Source organism: Myxocyprinus asiaticus, chromosome 12 (assembly GCF_019703515.2).
Source record: "Myxocyprinus asiaticus isolate MX2 ecotype Aquarium Trade chromosome 12, UBuf_Myxa_2, whole genome shotgun sequence".
NCBI classification, from domain to species: domain Eukaryota; kingdom Metazoa; phylum Chordata; class Actinopteri; order Cypriniformes; family Catostomidae; genus Myxocyprinus; species Myxocyprinus asiaticus.
Window position 1 is genome coordinate 13,342,607 of NC_059355.1, and position 25,157 is coordinate 13,367,763.

Sequence of the window (25,157 nt, forward strand, 5' to 3'; positions counted from 1 at the left end):
CATCATGGTTCATTCTGCAACAATGACCGACCGACTACATTATTGCTTACATACAGTCATTATATTGGCTGTCAGCCCACACCGCCTTCTAAATTTCTGCATAAGCCATAGAGAAACCATGCTGGTCAACCACTAATATGGAGATATGGAGGTTCTCACTCACCGGAGATAGAACACAGATTTGGTGGTGCGCTCCTGATACACAAACATGTTTTTACGATTAACCACACAAAAGGCATTTAGAACTGAGCGCAGAGCCTGGATAGCTGAAAGAATTTAGAGAGCAGAAATTAAGAATGAGAAAGAAGTTATTGTTTTCTTTCATGGCAAAATGTGTATTTTGTTAGGTATGGAAATATATCTCCTGATTGGTTTACTGAGGTGTCACTCACCCCGGGACACACCCATATTGGGCCCCATTTTGAGGCGTGGGTGAATATAAATAATGGTATTCCAAACCACGTCACAGGCAAAATACCCCGGTATGAACTGCATAGTGGCAGCGAGATAGTCCCGTGGCTGACAGGTCTCATCGGCGTTGTAGTCTGCGGCGGGAAAAAAGGTGCAATTATGAGGATAAGAGTTTTATTTTACCAACGTCATTACAAAAGAGAGATTAGTAGGATTAGCTGAACTCAACAGGCCTGCAGAGCACCTCAAGTTGTACAACACAATAGAAGCATTTGAAAAAACGTCTCTGTGGTCTCCTGGATCTAATTCATTTGCACAGTCAGAGGCAGAACAATCAGCTATATTAGGACATTAGAGCAGTAATTCACGCTAAACTGCAGCTTTAAAAATAGAGTGACTGAGTTGAGCGTTCAGACTTGCACTGCTGCCAAAGTTCTCATTATTACTAATCTTGAAATTATCTTCCTGTAGGTTTTTTTGTGCATTAATCTATGTGATCATTTGTATTTGTGTATGTCTGAACAAATTTTACTACAGAATCATCAGGCATTATTAACTTGGTACTGCATACCACATACGCCCAAGTATAATGAGACCCATACAAGTTAAGCTAAATCGACAGAAAAAAAATTATTTCAGCTTGACCCTCGTTTATTTGAAAATTGCAGTTAAAGAAAGTTGCTTACAATGGAAGTGAATGGGGCTAGTCCATAATCATTAAAATACACAATGTTTCAAAAGTATAGCCACGAGACCTCATGCTAACATGATTTTAATGTGATAAAATTGCTTACAGGGTTTACCAGCATTACAATGTCATGGCAACAAAGTTCACACAAGGTAGAAACCAATTTTATCACACTAAATTAATGTAAACATGTATATTTTTTACTTCTTGTGGCTATATTTTTGAAACAGTGAGTATTTTAATGTTTACAGATTGGCCCCATTCACTTCCTTTGTAGGTGCCTCACTGTAACCAAGATTTTTGCTTAAAAAAATAAATAAAAAAATACAGGGAATTTTGTATTTATTTGTTTATTTATTTGTGGTAATCAACATTATGCCACAAATGTTGTCGATTGAGCTTAACTTGTAATGAACCCGGAACTTTACTTGAATCAAAACAGACATCTGCTGTACATGGCATCTGTCTGGCGATTGTGTTGTGGAAAAATTAGATGCAGTGCAACAAGGGGCTCAGCAGTTAAGTCTCTGGGTTACTGACCAGAAGGTTGTGGGTTCAAGCCCCAGTACCGCCAAGATGCTACTGTTGGGCCCATGACCCTGCGCTCTGACCCCAGCTTAGCTGGGATATGTGAAAAAATTATTTCACTGTATATGTGTAAATGTATAATGTGTGACAAAAATAAAGGCTTCTTCTTCTAGAATGCAAGTAATTTGAGACACGTTTTTACTAGTTGAAGTTCATTTTAAGCAAAGCGGCGTCCTGCGTGAGACAGTGGAAAAAAACAGTGAAGCGCTAAGCAATGGTCAACAGCGGCCATACAGCGTGTCGCAGACGAATGCAAATACGCATTCGGTGTGAACAGACCCTTTAGCCCTGTTCACACTACAAGCAACACAGAGCGACAAAGCAACATGTTCCCATTCATTTTCAAAAATGATTGTTCGTTTTGTTAATTATATGATGCACTGAGCACTGCTGCAGGTTGTATAAAATTTTTATTAATTTTTAGAAGCAAGCGAACTGATTCCTTGCCAAACAAGAATGATATCTTAGTTTTACCAGCAGTATCATCTGTAATCAGCATTTCAAAAGCTACTATGGCCAGACGTGCAGTCCACCAATAACGTTAGAGCGACATCGGTAGGAACGCCCACTAGCGACTTCATAGTACAGAGACTGGCAACACCAAATGATAATGTTCTTCGTGGTGTGAGTGGGGCTTGACTCTGGCGTGTTGATGGCTACTGTACCGTCAGAGTTGGTCTTCCTGGGCCTGTAGAGTGACTCGTGTTTCCAGATGTCTTCTTCACTCTCGGCCACCAGGAGAGAGTGACATACATGACTGTCATGCAGGTCCTGCAGTAGGAGGCGCTGTGGAGAAGTTAAAAGTTTGAGAGGTTAAAAAACAAAGTGGAAAATAGGGCCAAGAGGTTTGTTTGAGGCAGTTGAAAGCAAGGTTATTATAATTTGGGATTTTGTATTTAGTTTTTATTTATAATTTATATTCAATTTGTCATTCTAGTTAAGTTCGTAAATGTTCAAAATTTGTCTGAGAAAATGAAAACTAAACTAAAAATTAACAGTGTTTTCTAATTTCAGTTTTTTTTTTTTTCTTTTTTTTTTTTTAGTATTTTAAGCCTGCCAAAGCAAAAGTATTTACTGGTATGACTGAAATATATTTAACTTCATTAAATATCTCAGACAAGCCTTGTGCTACCTCTATCTAGTGGCATTTTCAAGTTTAAATGGGGTGGATTGTAAATGTTTAAAATATTCTAACTTAATGTTTATCTAAAACTAAAATTAATTCAAGGTCACTTTACTTTAGTTTTTGTTAGTTTTGGAGATATGAAAATGTATTTATTTATTTTTTAATTGCAGTTCATTTAATTGCAGTGCAGTTTAGTTTTCATAACAATAACAAAACTGGTTGGAAGCAAGTATATGTGAAATAAATAAAAACAAATTAAATGAAATACATTTTATTGTCCCGGACTCATGGTGTGTACACATACTCAAAGCTCTGCTGTTCCCCTTCAAACCATTATATATTACCATCTAAATCATCTCACATTAAAAAGCATACAAACATATATATATAAAAAATGCATTATAACACATTGTAGAATATATATATTATATATATATATATATATATATATATATATACACATATAGTTGAAGTCAGAAGTTTACATACACCATAGCCAAATACATTTAAACTCAGTTTTTCACAATTAACTCTACATTACATTTCTACATTTAATTGTAAATGTAAAACATTAGGTCATTTACATTGTCTTAGGTCAGTTAGGATTACTACTTTATTTTAAGAATGTGAAATGTCAGAATAATAGTAGAGAGAATTATTTATTTCAGCTTTTATTTCTTTCATCACATTCCCAGTGGGTCAGAAGTTTACATACACTTTGTTAGTATTTGGTAGCATTGCCTTAAAATTGTTTAACTTGGGTCAAATATTTTGGGTAGCCTTCCACAAGCTTCTTACAATAAGTTGCTGGAATTTTGGCCCATTCCTCCAGACAGAACTGGTGTAACTGGAGTCAGGTTTGTAGGCCTCCTTGCTCGCACACTCTTTTTCAGTTCTGCCCACACATTTTCTATCAGATTGAGGTCAGGGCTTTGTGATGGCCACTCCAATACCTTGACTTTGTTGTCCTTAAGCCATTTTGCCACAACTTTGGAGGTATGCTTGGGGTCATTTTCCATTTGGAAGACCAATTTGTGACCGAGCTTTAACTTCCTGGCTGATGTCTTGAGATGTTGCTTCAATATATCCACATAATTTTCCTTCTTCATGATGCCATCTATTTTGTGAAGTGCACCAGTCCCTCCTGCAGCAAAGCACCCTCACAACATCCCCCATGCTTCACGGTTTGGATGGCGTTCTTCGGCTTGCATGCCTCACCCTTTTATCTCCAAACATAACGATGGTCATTATGGCCAATCAGTTCAATATTTGTTTCATTAGACCAGAGGACATTTCTCCAAAAAGTAAGATCTTTGTCCCTATGTGCACTTGCAAACTGTAGTTTGGCTTTTTTATGGTGGTTTTGGAGCAGTGGCTTCTTCCTTGCTGAGCAGCCATTCAGGTTATGTCGATATAGGTCTCGTTTTACTGTGGATATAGATAGTTGTCTACCAGTTTCCTCCAGCATCTTCACAAGGTCCCTTGGTGCTGTTCTGGGATTGATTTGCACTTCTCGCACCATACTACGTTCATCTCTTTGAGACAGAATGTGTCTCTCTCCTGAGCGGTGTGATGGCTGCTACTTGCGTACTATTGTTTGTACAGATGAACATGGTACCTTCAGGCATTTGGAAATTGCTCCCAAGGATGAACCAGACTTGTGGAGGTCCACAGTTTTTTTCTGAGGTCTTGGCTGATTTCTTTTGATTTTCCCATTATGTCAAGCAAAGAGGCACTGAGTTTGAAGGTAGGCCTTAAAATACATCCACAGGTACACCTCCAATTCAGTACACTTCCTATCAGAAGCAATTTGGCTAACTGTCTAAAGGCTTGACATCATTTTCTGGAATTTTCCAAGCTGCTTAAAGGCACAGTTAACTGTATGTAAACTTCTGACCCACAAGAATTGTGATACAGTCAATTAAAAGTGAAACAATCTGTCTGTAAACAACTGTTGGAAAAATTACTTGTATCATGCACAAAGTAGATGTCCTAAAAGACTTGCCAAAACTATAGTTTGCTAATATTAAATCTGTGGAGTGGTTAAAAAAATTGTTTTAATGACTTCAACCTAAGTGTATGTAAACTTCTGACTTCAACTATACAGGTGCATCTCAATAAATTAGAATGTCGTGGAAAAGTTCATTTATTTCAGTAATTCAACTCAAATTGTGAAACTCGTGTATTAAATAAATTCAATGCACACAGACTGAAGTAGTTTAAGTCTTTGGTTCTTTTAATTGTGATGATTTTGGCTCACATTTAACAAAAACCCACCAATTATGGGGGCTGCAACTAACGATTATTTTGATTTTTTTTTTTCAAATTGTAATCGTAATTTTTCACGTTATTAATGTCCTGACTATATACTGTGATCAGTAGAATGCCACTTTGGTGAATAAAAGTACCAATTTCTTTCCATAAGAGCAAAATCTGTACATTATTCCAAACGTTTGGCTGCCAGTGTGTGCGTGTGTGTGTGTGTGTGTGTGTGTGTGTGTATATATATATATATATATATATATATATATATATATATATATATATATATACACACACACACACACACACACACACACACACACACACACACACACACACACTACCGTTCAAAAGTTTGGGGTCACTTGCCTGAAATGTTTCTCATGATCTTAAAAACCTTTTGATCTGAAGGCGTATGCTTAAATGTTTGAAATTAGTTTTGTAGACAAAAATATAATTGTGCCAACATATTCATTTATTTAATTACAAACCTAAAATTGTATATAAAAAAAAAATTAAAAAAAAAAAGTTTTTGAAATGGATGACTTGGACCGAATAATTAAGAAATGCAGCCACTAAGTGCCCAACATAGATGGAAACTCCTTCAATACTGTTTAAAAAGTATCCCAGTTTGATACCTCAAGAAGTTGGTTGAGAAAATGCCAAGAGTACATTTCTGCAAAATCTAGGCAAAGTGTGGCCACTTTGAAGATGCTAAAATATAACATAATTTTGATTTATTTTGGATTTTTTTAGTCACAACATAATTCCCATATTTCCATTTCTATTATTCCATAGTTGTGATGACTTTACTATTATTCTAAAATGTGAAAAAACAAATAAAGAATGAGTAAATGACCCTAAACTTTTGAACGGTAGTGTGTATATATATATATATATATATATATATATATATATATATATATATATATATATATATATATACACACACACACACTTAATACAACAAACCTCTATATAACTAATTTATGTTATTTATTAAGATTAAAGGGATAGTTCACACAAAAATGAAAATTCTCTCAACATTTATTCACCCTCATGTCATCCCAGATGTGTATGATTTACTTTCTTCTGCAGAACACAAATGAAGATTTTTAGAAGAATATCTCTGCTCTGTAAGTCCATACAATGCTAGTGAATGGTGACCAGAACTTTGTAGCTCCAAAAATCACATAAAGGAAACACTAAAGTAATCCACACAACTCCAGTGGTTAAATCCATATCTTCAGAGGCAATAAATCAAATCAAATCAAATCCCTTTGTTGTCACTCAACCATATAACACAAGTGCAACAGTGGGTGAAAGTCTTGGGTACAGTTCCAAGCAACATGGCAGTATAACAATTACAATAAACATCTGATTTACACATAACACAATTTACACATCTTGTTACACAATATACAATATACACCTAATAATATACAATATACAGTATACACAATATAAGAAGACTGTATATCTGTATTTCACCCCATGTAATCAGTGGAAATAAATATGAAGTGTTGTGTTGACATTCAGCTGTCGGCTGATAGTCAGTTGCCAGTGTGTTATTAAGAGAAGTTTAAAATGTGAGCCCAGTCTGAGGCTAATAAAGTGCAGTGCTGATATATGTATTGTGAGCGATCAAGAGTTCAAAAGTCTGATTACTTGGGGGAAGAAGCTGTCATGAAGTCGGCTGGTGTGGGTCCTGATGCTGTGATACCGCCTGCCTGATGGTAGCAGTGAGAGCAGCCCATGGCTAGGGTGGCTGGAGTCTCAGATGATTCTCTGAGCTTTTCTCATACACCGCCTGGTGTAGATCTCCTGGAGTGAGGGAAGCTCATCTCCTGGCTGTTCGCACCACCCTTTGCAGGGCTTTGCAGTTGAGAGCGGTGCTGTTGCCATACCAGGCAGTGATGCAGCCAGTCAGGATGCTCTCTACATTGCTGGTGTAGAACTGTGTGAGGATGTGGTGGTTCATTCCAAACTTCCTCAGCCATCTCAGGAAGAAGAGGCACTGGTGAGCCTTCTTCACAACGGCCTCAGTATGGACGGACCATGTTAGTTCCTCAGTGATATGGACACCGAGGAACTTGAAGCTGCTGACTCTCTCCACCGGTGCTCCATTGATGGGGCTGTGTTCACTGCTCCTGACACCAGTGTGTCAGAGTGTGTACCTCCTCTCTGTAGGCTGTTTCATCATTGTCAGTGATCAGACCTACCACCGTCGTATCATCAGCAAACTTAATGATGGCATTGGAGCTATGTGTTGCCACACAGTCATGTGTGTACAGGGAATACAGGAGTGGGCTGAGAACACAGCCCTGCGGGGCTCCAGTGTTGAGGGTCAGTGATGAGGAGATGTTGCTGCCCATTCTAACCACCTGGCATCTGCCTGACAGGAAGTCCAGGATCCAGCTGCACAGCGAGCTGTTTAAGCCCAGAGCCTGGAGTTACATCAAGCTTGGAGGGCACTATGGTGTTGAATGCTGAGCTGTAGTCTACAAACAGCATTCTCACATATGTGTTCCTTTTTTCCAGGTGGGAGAGAGCAGTGTGGGTAAAATATAATAGGTGTGGGTGAGAAACAGAACAAAATTTGAGTCCTTTTTTTACTCTAAATCTCCACTTTCACTTTTACATCTGAAAATCACATGTGGTGCCTGTTTAGTTTCACTTTCACATCTAAAAGTGAAAGTTATAGTGGAGATTTAGAGTAAAAAATTACTTACATTTTGATCTGTTTCTCACCTACACCTATTATATTGCTTCTGAAGATATGGATTTAAACACTGGTGTAATGTAGATTACTTTTATGTTTCCTTTATGTGATTTTTGGAGCTACAAAGGTCTGATCACCATTCACTTGCATTGTATGGTCCTACAGAGCTGAAATATCTTTCTTAAAATCTTTGTTTGTGTTCTGATGCAGAAAGAAAGTCATGCACATTCATGCATGAGGGTGAATAAATGTTGAGAGAATTTTCATTTTTGGGTGAACTATCCCTTTAATTTCACGTATTCAATTATTAGTTAAGTTTTTCATTTATTATTCACTTATTTCATTTCACTTCAATAAAAAAAAGATATGGCAGTTTGCCTGAAAGAACACAAAACGTTCGGATGTCTTACACACGATTTACACGTTTAGGTGTAAATTTTGATTGTACCAACTAACATTTCGAAAAGAAAAAAAACTGAATCTGAGAATTTATGTCAGTACAGCAAGGATTTACACAAAAATATGTCTGCTCGTGTTTCATGAATGAGGCCCATTATATGTATATATGACTACTCATAGTATCTTTGTTTTATATATATATATATATATATATATATATATATATATATATATATACAGTATATATAGAAACGGGACGCTTAAGCATTTTCAGCGCTTCAATACAGGAAGGGGGTCACAATAAGGGACACAAAGCCTTTAATACAGCATTTGAACAGAGCGTCCCAGAATCCCTGTCTCTAAATGTCACTTTAAGCTAACTGTAGTAGGTAATTTTACATACAAGTCCAATGGTCTCGTTCTGTCAAAGTGGGCAGTCCTTGACCAGAATGCTGCAAAGTAGACCAGAGTTTGTTCTAACAGTCAAAAGCTGCATGACTAGACTGTTCTTTACCTGGTTAACTATTCTGCACATTTCTCCGATCCTCCTTACGACCAGCTGATGGAGACGCAGATATTCTGGGATCTCCTCCTCTTCCTCTTCTTTCTCTCTGTTTAAGCTTCTGCCAACAAAAGACGCATTCACACGATTCAAACAGTACAATGTGTTTTAATAGTCACCTGGAAAACAAAAAAAACTTTATTATGTTTGCATGTCTGGGGAAATGAGTTTGCAATTTAAGCACTACAAACAGACTTGCTGTTGTTTTGTTTGCTTTCTGTTTTTAGAACACAAACTCATAATAAGCATAAACTTAAAGCTACACTATGCAACTTTTTTTGTTAAAAAATAAACACAAATAAAAAACAAAATGTTATTAATGTGAGAGTGCAACAAAAATCTATCTTCCAAACAATGTCTTGTCTTTACCCAAATACACTTTGTTAAACCTATAATAATGATATTATATTATAAATATTTTAGAGCTGTCAGGATGGATTTCGCGGGAAATTGCATACATACGTCATTCGCCCGTGAGTGTTGACGACATATCAATACACAGAGAAAATAAGATCCGGCTCCGGTAGCGCGCGTGTGGGAGTAGCTGAAGCTGAAAGTTTGTTGTCACAACGAACGAGAAAAATTGACCATGGATCATTCAAACCGGCAAACCTCCAGGATATCACTTTGTAAAAACAAAGAAACCCCGAGCAGAGAGGAGTCTACATGCAAAAAGGGAAAGCGACAGAGTCCGTAATAAAACCCGAATCAACATCTGCTTGGCTTTTCAGAGGTGGCGACAACTGAAAGGAATTAAAAGCAACCCAGAGATGGTTTTTTCTTACTCAACAGGTCAGATATTTTATTGATATGGTTTATGTATAGTTGTGTAATCACACACACACACACACACACGCACACATCTGTGTGTGTGTAGTAGGGCTGCAACTAATGATTATTTTGATAATTGACTAATCTAACGATTAATCGACTATTCGGGCGATTATTGCGACGATTAATCATAAGCTCTAAACCGACTACTCAGCTTGTGCCCCGACTTAAAAGGTTGTATTAAACGTGCTTGCTAACAATAAAGAGGACAAAATCATCTTTTAAAAAAATACCTCTAAATGACATTCACTGAATTAAAGGGAAAAAATACTTTTTATTATGTTTAATTCAGTAAAAATTTCACTACAAAAAAATCCTGTTGTTATCAAGTGTATTTGTCTTTTTTCTATTTAGAATTGTCTAAAAATCCTTAAAACAAGATACATTTACTTGAGAAGTAACATATAAGATATTTAGACTTGCTTTAAGAGAATGTATCTTAAATATAAGTGTATTTTGTATGTAAGTGTATTTTTTCACTTGGTTATACTTCTGCGAGTGCAGTCAAGACAAAATATACTTATATTCAAGATCTGCTCTCTAAAAGCAAGTCTAAACATCTTATATGCTGCTTCTCAGGTGAATGCATCTTTTTTTAAAGGATTTTTAGATATTTTAAAATATTTGTATTTTTAATATTATATTCAACATTCTCAGATAAAAGAATAAATAAAAACAATTCTTCTGCAGTATAGCTGCTAAAGTAAATGTACATTGTTTTAAAGGAGTTTTAGATATTTATATTGGAAAACAAGCCAAAACAAAAACAAATGAATTTTTTTATTTTTTTGCAGTGTATAATGGGGTCGAAGACTACCCTCTCTCACCATTCTTTTCACTTCAATCCATCTTTAACTCACAAAAAAAAAAAAAAAAAAAACTCTCTCTTATTAATAAAGCAGCATTTTGGGGGCCTGGGTAGCTCAGTGGTAAAAGACGCTAGCTACCACCCCTGAAGTTCACTAGTTCGAATCCCAGGGTGTGCTGAGTGACTCCAGCCAGGTCTCCTAAGCAACCAAATTGGCCCAGTTGCTAGGGAGGGTAGAGTCATATGGGGTAACCTCCTCGTGGTCGCTATAATGTGGTTCGTTCTCGGAGGGGCGCATGGTGAGTTGAGTGTGGATGCTGCGGTGGATGGCATGAAGCCTCCACACGCACTATGTCTCCGTGGCAATGCGCTCAACAAGCCACATAAGATGCGCGGGTTGGCGGTCTCAGACATGGAGGCAACTGGGATTCGTCCTCCGTCACCCGGATTGAGGCGAATTACTACACGACCATGAGGACTTAAATGTGCACTGGGAATTGGGCATTCCAAATTGGGTGATAAAGGGGGAAAAAATACAAAATACAAAAATAAAGCTGGATTTTGCCAATTTTCTTCACGATAAGAAATGCACAGTGACATATATTATGATTCAATAAGTTGCCATCGCGTTATAATCTAGCTGCATTAAGCGCGCGCACTCGAGGGATGAGCGTCCCCGCAACAGAGTGTGCATCAGCAACGGGGTGCAGTTTCAATCTCTCCCCCTTAGATCAGGACACTTTGCGCAACTCATAGAAGAGGCACTGACCGCACAGAGAAATGCCAGTTTCCTTATTATTTTAACTTTAATAAAGCTATAACGCATTAAATAGAACTGCATTAAAGATATAACACCGGGGTGTTTCCTTTAAAGACGCTCGACACGCAAGTTTTGCTTAAGCTGAGTGTCAGCTCCGGCTCTGCTTATTCCACAACAAGAGTGCTTCTGTATTTACTTATTTTGTATTTTTGCATTATAATTCCCTCATACTTTGCGATCTACATCACCTGAAGCTGTTTGGAAAGTTTAGAATGCGTCTGGACTGTGAGATATGTTTTCTTCCTCCACTCAGTCAGGCGCGAGCTGCAGTGCTGCTCTTGTGTGCAATCATTAGAGTTTCATATGATCTTATGTTACGTTAAGATCAAACGACTATTCGACAACGAAAATTTCTGTCGACAATTGTCGATAACGTCGACTAATCGTTTCAGCCCTAGTGTGTAGTGAAATACAATAATTATACTGTGATCGGTGCAGAAATTTTAACTTGCTAGCACACGTGTGTATTTTCTTTATAACGGCAATAATTTATATAAATAAATCCTTTAGTCCTAGGCTTGCCAAGGACATGTGAGTCTTGAAATGATGTTGACCACTGGTTAGTAACAATGACCGTGGTCTATTTGGCCAGAATATCCTGCAGTTATTAAAACTTTACAAAGTTTGACCTTATCAGTCTAGTAATCATTGTCTAATGTGAACGAACATTGCCTAACTTTTGTAACGTAATTTATTTAAAAACATTAATGTTTCCAATAAGTCAAAACAACAGCATAAGATATGGCACTTATCTGCTCAGATGGCATGTTTTCAGATATCCATCTTTTCCTTTCTTTCGTTATTTATTTGTCCATTCGCTCTGATAAAATGTCCTGTATTCATGTGTACACTGGTGCCTCGAACCACATTCATCCGCGCAGAGGGGCAGAGCCGAAGCACAACCAAAACAATGTTCTTCCGCAAGACGTGCAGTTTTATTTTTTTAACTGCTAGAGGGCCAAAAATTACATAGTGTAGCTTTAACAAGGGGAAAAAAAATTGCCTTCCCTTTAAAAATTCACTGTGTTGCTTGCATACATAAATCTAAATAAAGTATTTTATTTAGCAAGTTCACCCATAAATTAACATTTTGTCACAATGTGTTTTCACAAGAAAACTTGCATTGGTTAGTGCTTAAAGCAATGAGCATTCTTGCGTGAACACGCAAGCCACAGTGAATGAGCTTCTCTCATGAATCACTCAGGTGATTACCCTGTTTAAAGGTTTTTTAGATCCTTTTAAAGAAAAAGACAAAAATACTGAGAAAGAAAATTATTTTTTACAGTGCAACTGATCTATTTTTACTCAGCAGTACCTGGAGTGGGAGAACACCTCTACTCTGTCTTGATGAATCCTGATGATGAGCCAGAAATCAGGCATAAGGGGCGTCAGTCTCTCCTGCTCATTCATGGTGGGTCCGTCACACTCAGAATCACTGCTGCCTCCATCGTAACCTGAACATACACACACATTAGAGAGTGACCAGACTGTGCAATGTGGATTTTGATGTACATGTAATCGTGAACAAACAGTGTGATGTGTGTTGCCTTACCCAGCATGTCTGAGTCAAGACTGCCCTGACTGGAGACGACGCTCTGAACTCGACTGGGCCGCAGTTTACCGCTGCCTGAAAGCAAGTGAAATCAGAGAGACTCAATTACTGTATGGCAACAAAAGCAGAAACCCTTTACGAACAACTCTTACTAGGTGTTTACTAGGTGAAATATTGTCAATGTTAAAATATTTTTATCTTGGGTGGTTCTTGGCTGAAATAAGCTGCAAAAACTTTACTCGGAAAACTAAAGTCCAGTTACATGAAACAACACCTTCCCAGGTTTCAATTGCGATACTTACTGTGTGTGGTGGACTGCATGGATTCGGCCAGACTGGCAGCGGAGGGTGTTTTAGGAGGTGACGTGTAATCAGACGGATGCTCTGTGCTGCTGCCCATCTGCAGGTGAGCAGTGCTGCTGACTGCGCTCTGAGATCGAGTCTCACCTGCTTCAGTCTGTCTGATCTGACCAGGGTCAAAGGTCTCCGAGAGAGATTCACTGGTGAAGTCAGCCACCTTGGGTTGTCCGTGCTCACCATCACCTTCCTGGTGCATGTCTCGCTCAACCTGCGACAGGACAACAATAGATTAATCATACACCAGCTGAAGAGACAGAAAACAAAAAGACACATTAAACTAAGAAAATAACGTTCATTAAGACAGATAGAGTCTGAGAGAAAGACATACAGATGGATAGAGTAGAATGATAAAGACAAAGAAGTCAGACAGACAGAAACAGATACAGTGCACCGACAGACAGACAGATAGAGAAAACAGACAGACAGACAGTCAGAGAGCCAGACATACAGTCAGATAGAGTCAAAAGACAGAGTAGTGAGACAGACAGACAGATGGATAGAGTAGAAAGACAAACAGAGTAGACGTAAAGACAGACAGACAGACAGAGTAGATAGAGTACACAGACAGACAGAGATCCAATACACAGACAGAGATCCAGTACACAGACAGACAGACACAAATAGAAGACAGGCAGACAGACAGACGAAGACAGACATGCAGATGGATAGAGTAGAAAGACAGAGTAGACAGACCAACAGAAAAAGATACAGTACACAGACAGTAAGAACAAACAGACAGACAGAGAGAGAGACATACAGACAGATAAGAGCAGAAAGAAAGATAGAGAAAACAGAAAGACAGAGACCTATAGACAGACAGAGAGACAGACAGAGAAGACAGACATACAGATGGATAGAGTAGAAAGAAAGACAGAGTAGACGGACAGAGACTGACAGTCAGACAGAGATGAAATACATGCACAGACAGACAGACAGAGAGACAGACAGTCAGAGAGACAGACATACAGATGGACAGAGTAGAAAGAAATAGTGAGACAGACAGTTACAGAAAACAGACAGACAGACATATAGACAGACAGACAGACAGATAAAGACAGACAGAGTAGACAGATAGACAGAGACAGACAGATATATAAAGACAGACAGACAGACAGTTAGAGAAAACAGACAGACAGATATATAGACAAACAAAGAGACAAATATATAGAGAAGCCAGACTTACAGATTGAAAGAGTAGAAAGACAGACTAGACAGACAGACAGATAGAGAAGACAGACATACAGACAGACAGAGCAGACAGAAAGAGATACATTACCCAGACAGATAGATAGACAGAGAAAACAGACAGACAGAGCAGACAGATAAGAGAAGACAACCATACAGACGGATAAAGTAGAAAGACAGACAGAGTAGACAGACAGACAGATAAATAGATAGAGAAAACAGACAGACACAGAGACAGACAGATAGACAGACAGACATATTTAAAACTAGCTCCTTTGCATATTAATTTGAGGTTAGATTGTACTTTATCTCACTAATCTAATAATTATTACTACAGTAACATCGGATTTGTGCCTCTAATGTGTTTAAAAATGTAATGACACTGAAGTGTACCCTATTTGTGAAAAGTGCTGCCATATGGCTCCTTCAAATAAATGACGTGTTTTAGCAATTGTCAAAGCGTTTTTCAATCTTTCAATTACATCGGTGTCTGGATCCTTTTTCTTTGATTCCCCGTCACTGTCTGGTCCTTTGTCAGATGTGCAGAGGTTTGATGATACTTTGGAACCATCATCCACCTTAGGACAGACATTGGTTTGCTGAGCGGTCCCTCCTGTCCCTGTTGAGCATCCTGCTGTGATGTGAGTCAGCTGTCTGGCTGCCTGGATCCTGTGAGACTGCTGCCGACTGAGCGACACATAGTGGAAGTTGTCTTGCTCTGTGTTGAGTAGGTAACCGGGGAATGATAACCTCCTGAACTCCTGGAGCGAGGAAACAGTGAGATGTTATTAAACAGCAGGAGAGGACATAAAGTCTTTCTTGACCTTCTCTGGGAAGTCTTATCAACAATAATAGAGGTTATCTCGCAATTTCAAACCTCTTGAAACTTTTCCAATGACTGTTCAGGGCCAAACACAAACTGCAGAGGAACAACCTCACAGTGGCACTGCGGGCGGCTGGAGCGGCACACATGCTTGGACACTTTCTGGAGGGTGGATGAGTTGATCACAGAAGAGTGTCGTAGAGCGGAGACGATCTCATCCTCCAATAGCCAACGGATCTAAAAAGAGTCACGGATGGAAAAGCAATAACAGCAACAGGGAGCAACACCTCCTAAAATAATAATTGGACTGCACTTTCAGACATATTTCATATGATGTGCGTGGTAGAGTGAAGAATTATTTTATCACATGCACTATATTCCTGCTATATTTATAGCTTTGTGAAGATCAGACCTATATTTAAGTTGTTATTCATTGAAAATCTTCCCCCTCCACCAGAGCAAATGCCACTGGTTCTCATTTGTCTCATAACTTCAACGCAATGCACCAAGTTTGAACATGACGCTTGAGAGACAGAGTGGATCAGAATATCATCAGTGAATAATGATTTAAATTCTGCTCTGTTCCTTACACAAAACTATCACACAACATCAGAACTTGGAATACAGCCCACAAGTGGTATTGACTACTTTTATTTCATTTTCGTTTTTAGATCATTTTTGAGAAGCAAAATGGCATAAGATATTAAGCCTTGTTTTCAGAGAAATGTAACATAATTTAGTGGGGTTTATGCTTGAAACAATAAAAAACTATTTTCCAGTGTGGTAAGAAAATAAATCCTTTTCACTGCAAAAAAAAACAAAAAAATTTTTTACTCAGTATTTTTGTCTTGATTTCCAGTACAAATATCTAAACATCTTAAAACAAGATAATTTTACTTGTGAACCAAAATGACATGAGATGTTTTGTCTTGCTCTCTTTATTCAAAAGGAAAAACAAGAGATTCAATACTGCAAAAAATAATTTTCGGAATCACTTTTTTTGTCTCATTTTCCCGTAAAAATATTTAAACATACTTATAACAAGATATATTTACTTGTCCAGCAAAATTATATAAGATGCCAAGTCTTGTTTGCAGAAAAAAACCTACATTTATTGAATTTTTTGCTTAAAATAAAATAAAAAATATTTGCCAATGGGTTAAGAAAAATAAACTTGTTTATCCTTTAAGTTTATTTTTCTTACCCTATTGCCAAATAGCTTTTTCTTTCTTTTTTAAACATTGTTAGAATGCTCGTATGAATATAACACATCATATGAAAGTGTTTCACCGCTGTTCAAATTTAGATCGCCTCATTTATATGTATAAATGTTTTCCATCTGAAAGGACTAAATATTAAATGAAACACATGACAATAAAATGCAAAGTAATCTCTTCAGTAATCAAAATACTTTTTGAATGTAACTGTATTCTAATTACCAATGATTTAAAATGTAACTGTAGTGGAATACAGTTACTTATATTTTGTATTTTAAATACGTAATCCCGTTAAATGTACTCCGTTACTCCCCAACCCTGTGTGTCAATCTGCATCCTGATTTTTTAAGGAAGGTTTTTTTTTTTTTTTTTTTTTTTTTGATGATGATGATAATGATATTTTTTTACTGGAAAATAAGAACAAAATCCTGTTTTTTGTTTTGTTTTGTTTTTTGTTTTTTTGCAGTGAAAAGTTTTTTTTTTTCTTACCCCACTGGCAAAAAGTTTTTTTGTATGTTTGTTTTTTACTGAAAAACAATACCAAAATACAGAGTTTGTTTTGTTTTTTTTTGCAGTGAAGTGCATTTTTCTCGCCCCATTGGCAAAACGGATAGGGGTTTAAGCATCAATCCCACAAAATTTGGTTAGATTCCTCTGAAAACAAGACTTACTGTTATAATAATGTCATTGTGCTTCACAATAATTAATTACATTTTTTCATGTTTTAAGGATGTTTAGATATTTTACTGGAAAATACATCAAAAACACTCAGAAAGGATTTTTTTTTTTTTCATTTTTGGTCCGTTTAGGAGCTTTTTCGAAGCTTCTTCTTTTCGGTGTAAAAGAAAATGATGAAACAACTGAGATTAGAAAGAATTTGTGCTTTTTCTTTCAACTAACAAATTAGAGGTCAACCGATAGTGGATTCTGCCAATACTGATAACTAAGGTGGTGGAAAAGGTTGATAACTGGTTAATTGACCGATATTTTTTCAAATTAATGTATAGAATGTAAAAAAAAAATCGTATTCTTTCCTTACTATGACGGACACAGACACAGAGGCTACCAGATCTCAGATGCAGTTTATTGTGCAACCAAAATCCCAATAATAATCTGAAAAAATTAAGATTTATGAAAAAGTAATATATTAACAATATGTTAATAAGGTTTATTATTATTCACAAGATATGGAGTTGGAGACACGATATATGTGCTGATGGGACACATTTCCAAATAGTCGCATTTTTCTTTGCATGCCCTCGCTTCAATTTAGAACAATTATCTAATCAAAATAACAAATTATGCATTGTAGTCATGATAAAAATATAGATAAATATTATCATTAATGAAAGATGTACTGTATATACAGCAAATCCCCATGAGGTGTCAGTGATTGTTTATATTTCACACAAAAAAAAAAAAAAAAACAACAAAAAAAAACTACCGGCACATATTTTTGCTGATATATTCGTCTACCTCTACTACAAATAGTGTATTTATATTTGAATCTGTATATTTAGCTGGGATATGTGAATGAATTTTAACATAATGACACATCTCAGCTTTAATGTTTGCACTATATTTGAAAAAGACACTCACCTCATCCATTGTGGCTAAAACAGCCATTTTGTGAGGAACAGGAAGTTTGGACAGCAGATCGCCAGACATACTGTAGAAGACGACAATACGAGACTTGATTCAGACAGTGTTTGGAAACAGGTGACATCTGTTGACCTCTGACCTCTTACCTTTCCTCACCACCCCCCCGCAGGCCGTCTAAATTTCCCATGAGCTCTTCGTCAGAGCGGTAGGATGAGGGCTGTCCGGGCGAGCGATTCAGAGACATGCTGCTCTCAGATGTGTACCTACACACACAGAGCAATTACACACGATTGTCATTCTAGCTGGTGTGTATTTTAAATCTTGAATAGTTGACTCGTTATTACTGACCGGTTGTGGCAGAAGTCAGGGGCCAAGACTTCTATCTCCACAGGTAACGTGAGCACAAAGATATCAAGAGTGACTGATAAATCATTCAGATCCACTGACTGAAGATTCTCTGCATTCTCCAAACAGGTGATGACTTCACCTGCAACAACAAACCATCGTCCCTCAATACACAAAACACTAGGGCTCTAAAGGATTGGCTGTTTTTCAAACCAAACGTTTAATAAATTCATGCCAAATGGGATATGCGTAAAAACTCCTTTTGTGTTCTACAGAGGAAAGTAATTCATGCAGAAATCTGAGAGGTGTGGTCTGGGTCTTACCCAGACAGGTTGGCAGTGTTTGCGTTGGCATTGAGCCGTGGCAACTCTTCATGTTGACTGAGCAGGTGAGGTGCACAAACAGAGGGGGCATCTCCGGCTGTGCACCTTCAGTGTCCAGCAGTGAGTCACCATCCAGAATGCTGAAGAAATCTTCATCCTGGTTCATCGTGTTGGAGTCTGACGAAGACTCACCCTCACCAGCTTCCTGTTCTCTAGTCTCTGCTTTCCCATTCCCACATTCCTGATACTCCACTTCCAGATCCATGTCACTCTCTGTGACGATACAGCAGCCGGACATGTTCTCTGTGCACACGGATGAATAAAATGGCATGTTTCAGTACACCTTACTATCAGTTCATTACTACAACTTCAAATTATGGCATAACACACGAACAAACAATGTGTTTTATTTGAATATATGAAAACACAAATGAGATTTAAATGGAGGGGAAGATTATCAGTGAATAACACATACATTTCAGTCAGTTCCTTCATAAAGGATGTAGAAGGCCTTGGCCGAGTTCGGAACGGCATACTACTCTTACCTTTGTAAAATTATTTCCAAAGTAGCCGCCTTCAGGCAATTTTCCCAGGCATTTTTCTGGGAAAACTTTGAGTATTTTGATAAAGTAACAGCATCAATACAGTTTTTATTGTTACTGATATTTCAAAACTAATAATTATTGGTTTAAAGAAACTTGTGCTTAATATTTCGTACATTATTTTACAGAAAAATTGTGTTTTAAAAAGTTTTTATCAAATATGATAAAACAGGCATTTGAGGTATACTTATTCGTACATTTCTAATTTCTGATTACATAGCTTTTCATTGTATATTATATCCACCACATTAAACAATAAAGAGTTTTAAAAATAATCACAAATAAAATTTTTATAAGATATATTTAGTGTGGGAACTGACATTTACATTCATAGCCCGCTCAATCATTTAAAAAAATCTCATTAATTTACATTACAAGCTATCATGATTTCATCTAATATAAAGACCATTAAATCCAGATTTTTTTAAATGTGGTACACAAATGTATTATTTTTTTTTTAGATTAATGCCTATGTGTTCAATAAACAGTTATACTGTGTGTATATATATATATATATATATATATATATATATATATATATATATATATATATATACACACACACATTTCATATATAAATTATTTAAAATAATTTATATATATATATATATATATATATATATATATATATATATATATATATATATATAAATTATTTAAAATAATTATATATATATATATATATATATATATATATATATATATATATATATATATATATATTAAATTATAATAATAAATGTTAATTTAACCTATAGACATTAATCTTTACAAATATTACACATATTTCTAAAATTAACTTTTCTGTGTGTAGAATACATTTAAAATTCATTTTGCTCATATGTACGTCTCTTTGCATGTCTGTGAAGGAAGAAACACGTGGTGCTGAGTGTATGACTTGGATTGACAAACTACTTTTTTAGTGAAGTAATCAGTAAAGTCAGTGATCTGATTACAAATTTAAAGAAGTAATTGGTCATTTGTAACATACATTTTAAAGTAACTTACAGGGTAAGGAGAATTCTATACCTAAACTCTCTTTAAAGTGTTTCTATGTACGTGTACATCAGACGCTTTTGTAGAATTCACCCTCATACAACATTCAATGTGTCTTTTAAATAAATAGCATCTAACCATCCTCTGTAGCCAGTTCAGCTTCAGAAACCTCACACTCTTCACTGGCTTTCCTCTCTCTCTCTCTGTCTGTGTCCTCCTGTAGGCCGTAATAGAGAAGAGCGGAAACAGTTATTGAGACGATAATCTAGAAAGCTGAATCTCATTCTTAAAAGGACAAAAACAAATAGACAAAAAATGTTTCAGGTACAACTTGTATAATGCACCTCTTTTTTGGAAGACGGAGGACAATAAAAGAAATAATGTGGGTTGGAAGGTACGGTTTTGAAATACTGGGCACCAATTTCCATGAACTTGTCCTGTAAAACAAGAGAATTCACATTATTGTTTGAACAATACACATTTATATTTCCTTCTTATGATTGGGTCATTGATGTACCTGTATGATTTTGTGTAAATCAGGGTTCACCTCACACTTCTGCTGGGACTGGAGCAGAGACAGAGGGAATTCTAGGATTTTAGGAGACTTGGGTTCATGCAGGTTCAAAGGTGAAGTCGGGACAGACAGTTTTCCTCTAGAATCAGCTTCACTCACATCCTCTAACTCAACACTTTAGGAGAAAAAAAACATATATAGATGCATGAAAACAAACATTTCGGGAAAAAAATCTCCCTGCAAAAACGTGCAATAATTAAAGAATAGTTCAACCAAAAATGAAATTTCTGTCATTATATACTGACCCTCATATCATTTTAAACCATGTCAATTATACTTTCTTTCATGAAACACAAAATATAATTTTTTTTTGAAGAATACTCATGCAGCACTTTCCCATACAACGACAGTTCATAGTGACCACAGCTGTCAAGCTCCAAAGAGGACAAAAAAAAACACTATGAAAAGTGGTCCATACGACTTATGCACTATATTCCAAGTCTACGACACATGAGAACAAATGTTAAATTTTTTTTCAGCAATGTCAGTGCATTAAAGCAATGTTGTGGGTTCAACACAAGTTAAGCTCAATCGACAGCCTTTGTGGCATAATGTTGATCATTTTTACTCTTTTATTTATTTTATTTCCCTCTTTTATTTAAAAACAAAACAAAAACAAAATCACAATTGGAAAAAAGTAGCTTACAATGGTAGTGAATGGGACCAGTCCATAAACGCTGAAATACGCATCGTTTAAAAAGTATGGCCACAAGACAGGTGCGCACTGGCCATCAGGAGCACTGAGAGTTTTCCCGGTGGACCGCTGGAAAATTTGGGCCGGCCCGTTGCTATGCAAGTACCGGCCCGTCCTACAGGCAAAATAGGCATCCGCCCTGGGCTCCAACATGCCCGCGCGGACCCCATTACAAAGCGAATATTCAATGAACTCTGTTAGGTAAAGCCAATACAATGGCTTCTATTTGGAAAAATCAAATGACTTTTAGTTTGAAATTACTTACACATTGTAGAGCATTTCCATTTGTGCACATTAACTCTGTACCTTGTGTGGACCTAATTTTTATTTTTTCCTTTTTCTCCCAGTTTGGAATGCCTAATTCCCAATGTGCTTTTTTTAAGTCCTCGTGGTCGCGTAGTGATTCGCCTCAGTCCGGGTGGTGGAGGACGAATCCCAGTTACCTCCGCGTCTGACACTGTCAACCCACGCAACTTATCACGTGGCTTGTTGAGCGCGTTGCCACGGAGACATAGCATATGTGGATATTATAGCAATCACGAGAAGGTTACCCCATGTGACTCTACCCTCCCAAGCAACCGGGCCAATTTGGTTGCTTAGGAGACCTGGCTAGAATCACTCAGCACACCCTGGCACTCGAGCTGGCGAACTCCAGGGGTGATAGCCATTCTATTTTACCAATGAGCTACTCAGGCCCCGTGGACCTAATTTTCTGACATACAAATCACAATAATGGTGACAACCAAAGACAACATATTAAGTATAAGATGAGCTCTGAATAATCACAGAATGACAAATAAATGCAAATGAAAACAAATACAATAACAGCAGCGTATATAAAATATGCAAACAGTAAAGCTATGACATAGTCATTTGCATAATTTATTCATAATGCAGAGATCTGAAGTGCAGCTTGCTGAATATTGGTCATGCCTGACAAAAATGCAGAAAATAAGATTACTTTGTGGCAATTTGTGTCTTTGAGGCGTACTTTGTTTAAAGTATAGCAGAAAAAGCACTTGTAAAAGCATAGGGCTTTTCACTTTTTCTCAAGAATAATCTGGGGAAGGAATTAAAACACTGCAGATATAAAGATGCAACAAACTTATATAAAATATGAGCAATTAATCTGCAAAATATCTGCAAAGATCTACCCTTAAAGAGGTATATTTATTATTTTGGCATTTATTTATATTTGTTTACATTTATATATGTACATATTCTGGCTAACTTTGTTTTCGTTGATTTTTTAAAAATAAACATTTACACATAGTGACTTAAGCATTGTCATCAGTGTCCTGTTGTGTGACACATCCTTTTATGATCTTTTATAACTACATATACATATATAATATATTATTATTATACTTGTTTCCACAACCTCATGTATTAACTAAGACAATAGTTTATTTGCACTTCTGGAAAAATTTGAAAGGTGATTACGATCTTTAAAAATTTTGAAGAAATGCTGACTTGTCACAGCAAATAAAATACACATTTTCCCTTGAACTTTCATGTACATTTTATCTATGTTGGGAAAAAAGTTTTCGGACATGTTATTTGTCTGAGCTATAATGTGCTTATTTTCCAGTTTTATATGTTTTAAAGTTATGACAATTTTTGCACTGTGGGGCCTGATGTCATGAGAATTGTCAATAGAATTTTTTTTTTACACAAAAATTTGAAATGGAGCCGGAAAATGAAATCAATAAGCCGGTGTGTTATATTGTGGGCCGGGTTTGGTAGGCCGCTCTGGGCCAGAAAGTCCAGGGCCACTTTTTAGTCCCAGTCCGCCCTTGCCACAAGATGTAAACATTTACATGGTAACATGATTTTAGTTTGATAAAATCACTTACTGACCTTATTTGTGTAAAGTTTAATCAAATAACGGGATTACAAGGTTTCAATGTCATGACAATGCAGTTATAATATTAGATATAACTTGATACAGAAAATGTTAGTAAGTGATTTTATCACACTAAAATCATGTTAGCATGTATAATGATTACGACTTGTGGCTATACTTTCAAACGATGCGTATTTTAGCGTTTATGGACTGGCCCCATTCTCTTCCACTGTAAAGCCTTACTGTAATCATTTCTTTTTTTTATAAATGAGGGATGAGTCCAAATTATTTTATATAAGTGATTTTATCACACTAAAATCATGTTAACACATATATTGTTTACACCTTGTGGCTATACTTTTCAAACTATGCATATTTTAGCGTTTATGCACTTGTTCCATTCACTTTCATTGTAAGCGACTTTTTTTTAAATTGCAATTTTTGCTCCTAAATAATTTTTTGCTGAAGTCAAAATAATGCCACAAATGTTGTTAACCGTGCTTAACTTGTATTGAATCCCAGAAAATGTCTTTAAGGCACCATTTTTTTATCTGAAGCTGATTGCAAATGAGATTTCAGAGGGGAAGATTATCAGTGAATAATGCCTTAAATTTTAATTTGTTCCTCACAAATCGTATCATATGCCTTCAGAAAACAGGAATGTGGCGCATAGGTCGTATGGACTGCTTTTATTATACTTTTGAGGTGTTTATTTTTGTCCTTTTTAGAGCTAAACAGCCGTTGTCACTATGGACTGTAATTGTACGGAGAACAGCAGCATAAATATTCTTCAAAATTTCTGCTTTTGTGTTCCACGGATGAAAATAATTTCTGGGTGAACTATTCCTTTAACTACAAGACCCATAATGTCCTTCTCTCTGGTAAGTACCTGGATGAAGGCACAAGTGTGGCTCTATCAGCTGCATCATCCTCTCCCTCGCCTATGAGGAAGGTTGCGGGACCATTGCTGGACTTGCTTACATTGACGCAGCCGTGAAGCTCATGGTGCTCGCGGAACACTCGTATGTGTCCACACAGGGTCTGCAGGAAGGAAGTGATGTCAATCTCCTGTAGCGACTCTTCGCAGTAGTCCATGGCAGTCAGAATGTCCTGTGAACTCACACTATATGACTGCTGCAGACTGCGATAAACACCTGTCAATCAAAGCACACACACAGACGACATGGGTGAAATCACAGCTTTAAACAATTAACACTGTACAAAAAGTAGCCATATGGATACTTACTACACTACAAAATATTAAAAAAAGAAAGATACGTTTTAACTGAGTTGTGAGCTTGTGAATTGTTTATGACAAGAGAAAAAGACCGGATGCCTCAATATATTATTTTGGCAACTTTCCATTGCGTTGTCCTCATTTACTGCACATAAAAATGAACATACAGTGCAACGTGTTGTCAAACTTGTGAATGAATCGCTAAATTGTTGTTTTTTAATGAATGCTAATTCATTTTAAGTCCCTGGTTTGGAGTACAAGTGTGCATGTCACCTCTGACATAGCTCTGGTAGTAGTGTTCCTGTAGGAGACTGCAGTAGTTAGCCAGTTCTTTGTGTTTGTGAGGGTGCGCCATGAGTTCTGTCCAGGAGGAGGAGCTACTGCGCTCTTGAGAGATAGACCTGATAAGAGACATCAGAAACTGTGAGGCCACATTCAGACAAACATTTCCTACTACACTGCATGAAGACATCAGCAAAACACAGCAGAGAAAAGCACCAGGAAAAGTTGGCAGCAACCAAGACACCTAATTCAAACATTTATGTGCCTTTAAAACCGTAGTTTAGCTACACCAGTACCATAAAA

General features: G+C 36.8%; 1 protein-coding gene across 10 annotated transcripts in view; it reads right to left on the reverse strand.

Annotated features, from left to right (window-relative positions):
* The window catches only part of szt2 (SZT2 subunit of KICSTOR complex), a 182,615-nt gene that overhangs the window by 112,075 nt on the left and 45,383 nt on the right, over positions 1 to 25,157 (reverse strand). For 8 of the 10 annotated variants that reach the window (XM_051711348.1, XM_051711341.1, XM_051711343.1 and 5 more), the window contains 18 exons: positions 24,846 to 24,973; positions 24,225 to 24,489; positions 20,739 to 20,910; positions 20,566 to 20,658; positions 20,360 to 20,438; positions 18,624 to 18,926; positions 18,304 to 18,442; positions 18,102 to 18,218; positions 17,953 to 18,022; positions 15,191 to 15,373; positions 14,796 to 15,074; positions 13,072 to 13,336; positions 12,770 to 12,844; positions 12,533 to 12,671; positions 8,711 to 8,819; positions 2,353 to 2,473; positions 393 to 545; positions 164 to 266 (listed from right to left, as the gene is read on the reverse strand). In XM_051711348.1, coding sequence (XP_051567308.1) covers positions 164 to 266; positions 393 to 545; positions 2,353 to 2,473; positions 8,711 to 8,819; positions 12,533 to 12,671; positions 12,770 to 12,844; positions 13,072 to 13,336; positions 14,796 to 15,074; positions 15,191 to 15,373; positions 17,953 to 18,022; positions 18,102 to 18,218; positions 18,304 to 18,442; positions 18,624 to 18,926; positions 20,360 to 20,438; positions 20,566 to 20,658; positions 20,739 to 20,910; positions 24,225 to 24,489; positions 24,846 to 24,973 — 2,793 coding nt within the window. The remainder of the gene's footprint in view (positions 1 to 163; positions 267 to 392; positions 546 to 2,352; positions 2,474 to 8,710; positions 8,820 to 12,532; positions 12,672 to 12,769; positions 12,845 to 13,071; positions 13,337 to 14,795; positions 15,075 to 15,190; positions 15,374 to 17,952; positions 18,023 to 18,101; positions 18,219 to 18,303; positions 18,443 to 18,623; positions 18,927 to 20,359; positions 20,439 to 20,565; positions 20,659 to 20,738; positions 20,911 to 24,224; positions 24,490 to 24,845; positions 24,974 to 25,157) is intronic. The other 2 variants (XM_051711340.1, XM_051711346.1) reach the window with 2 other exon arrangements.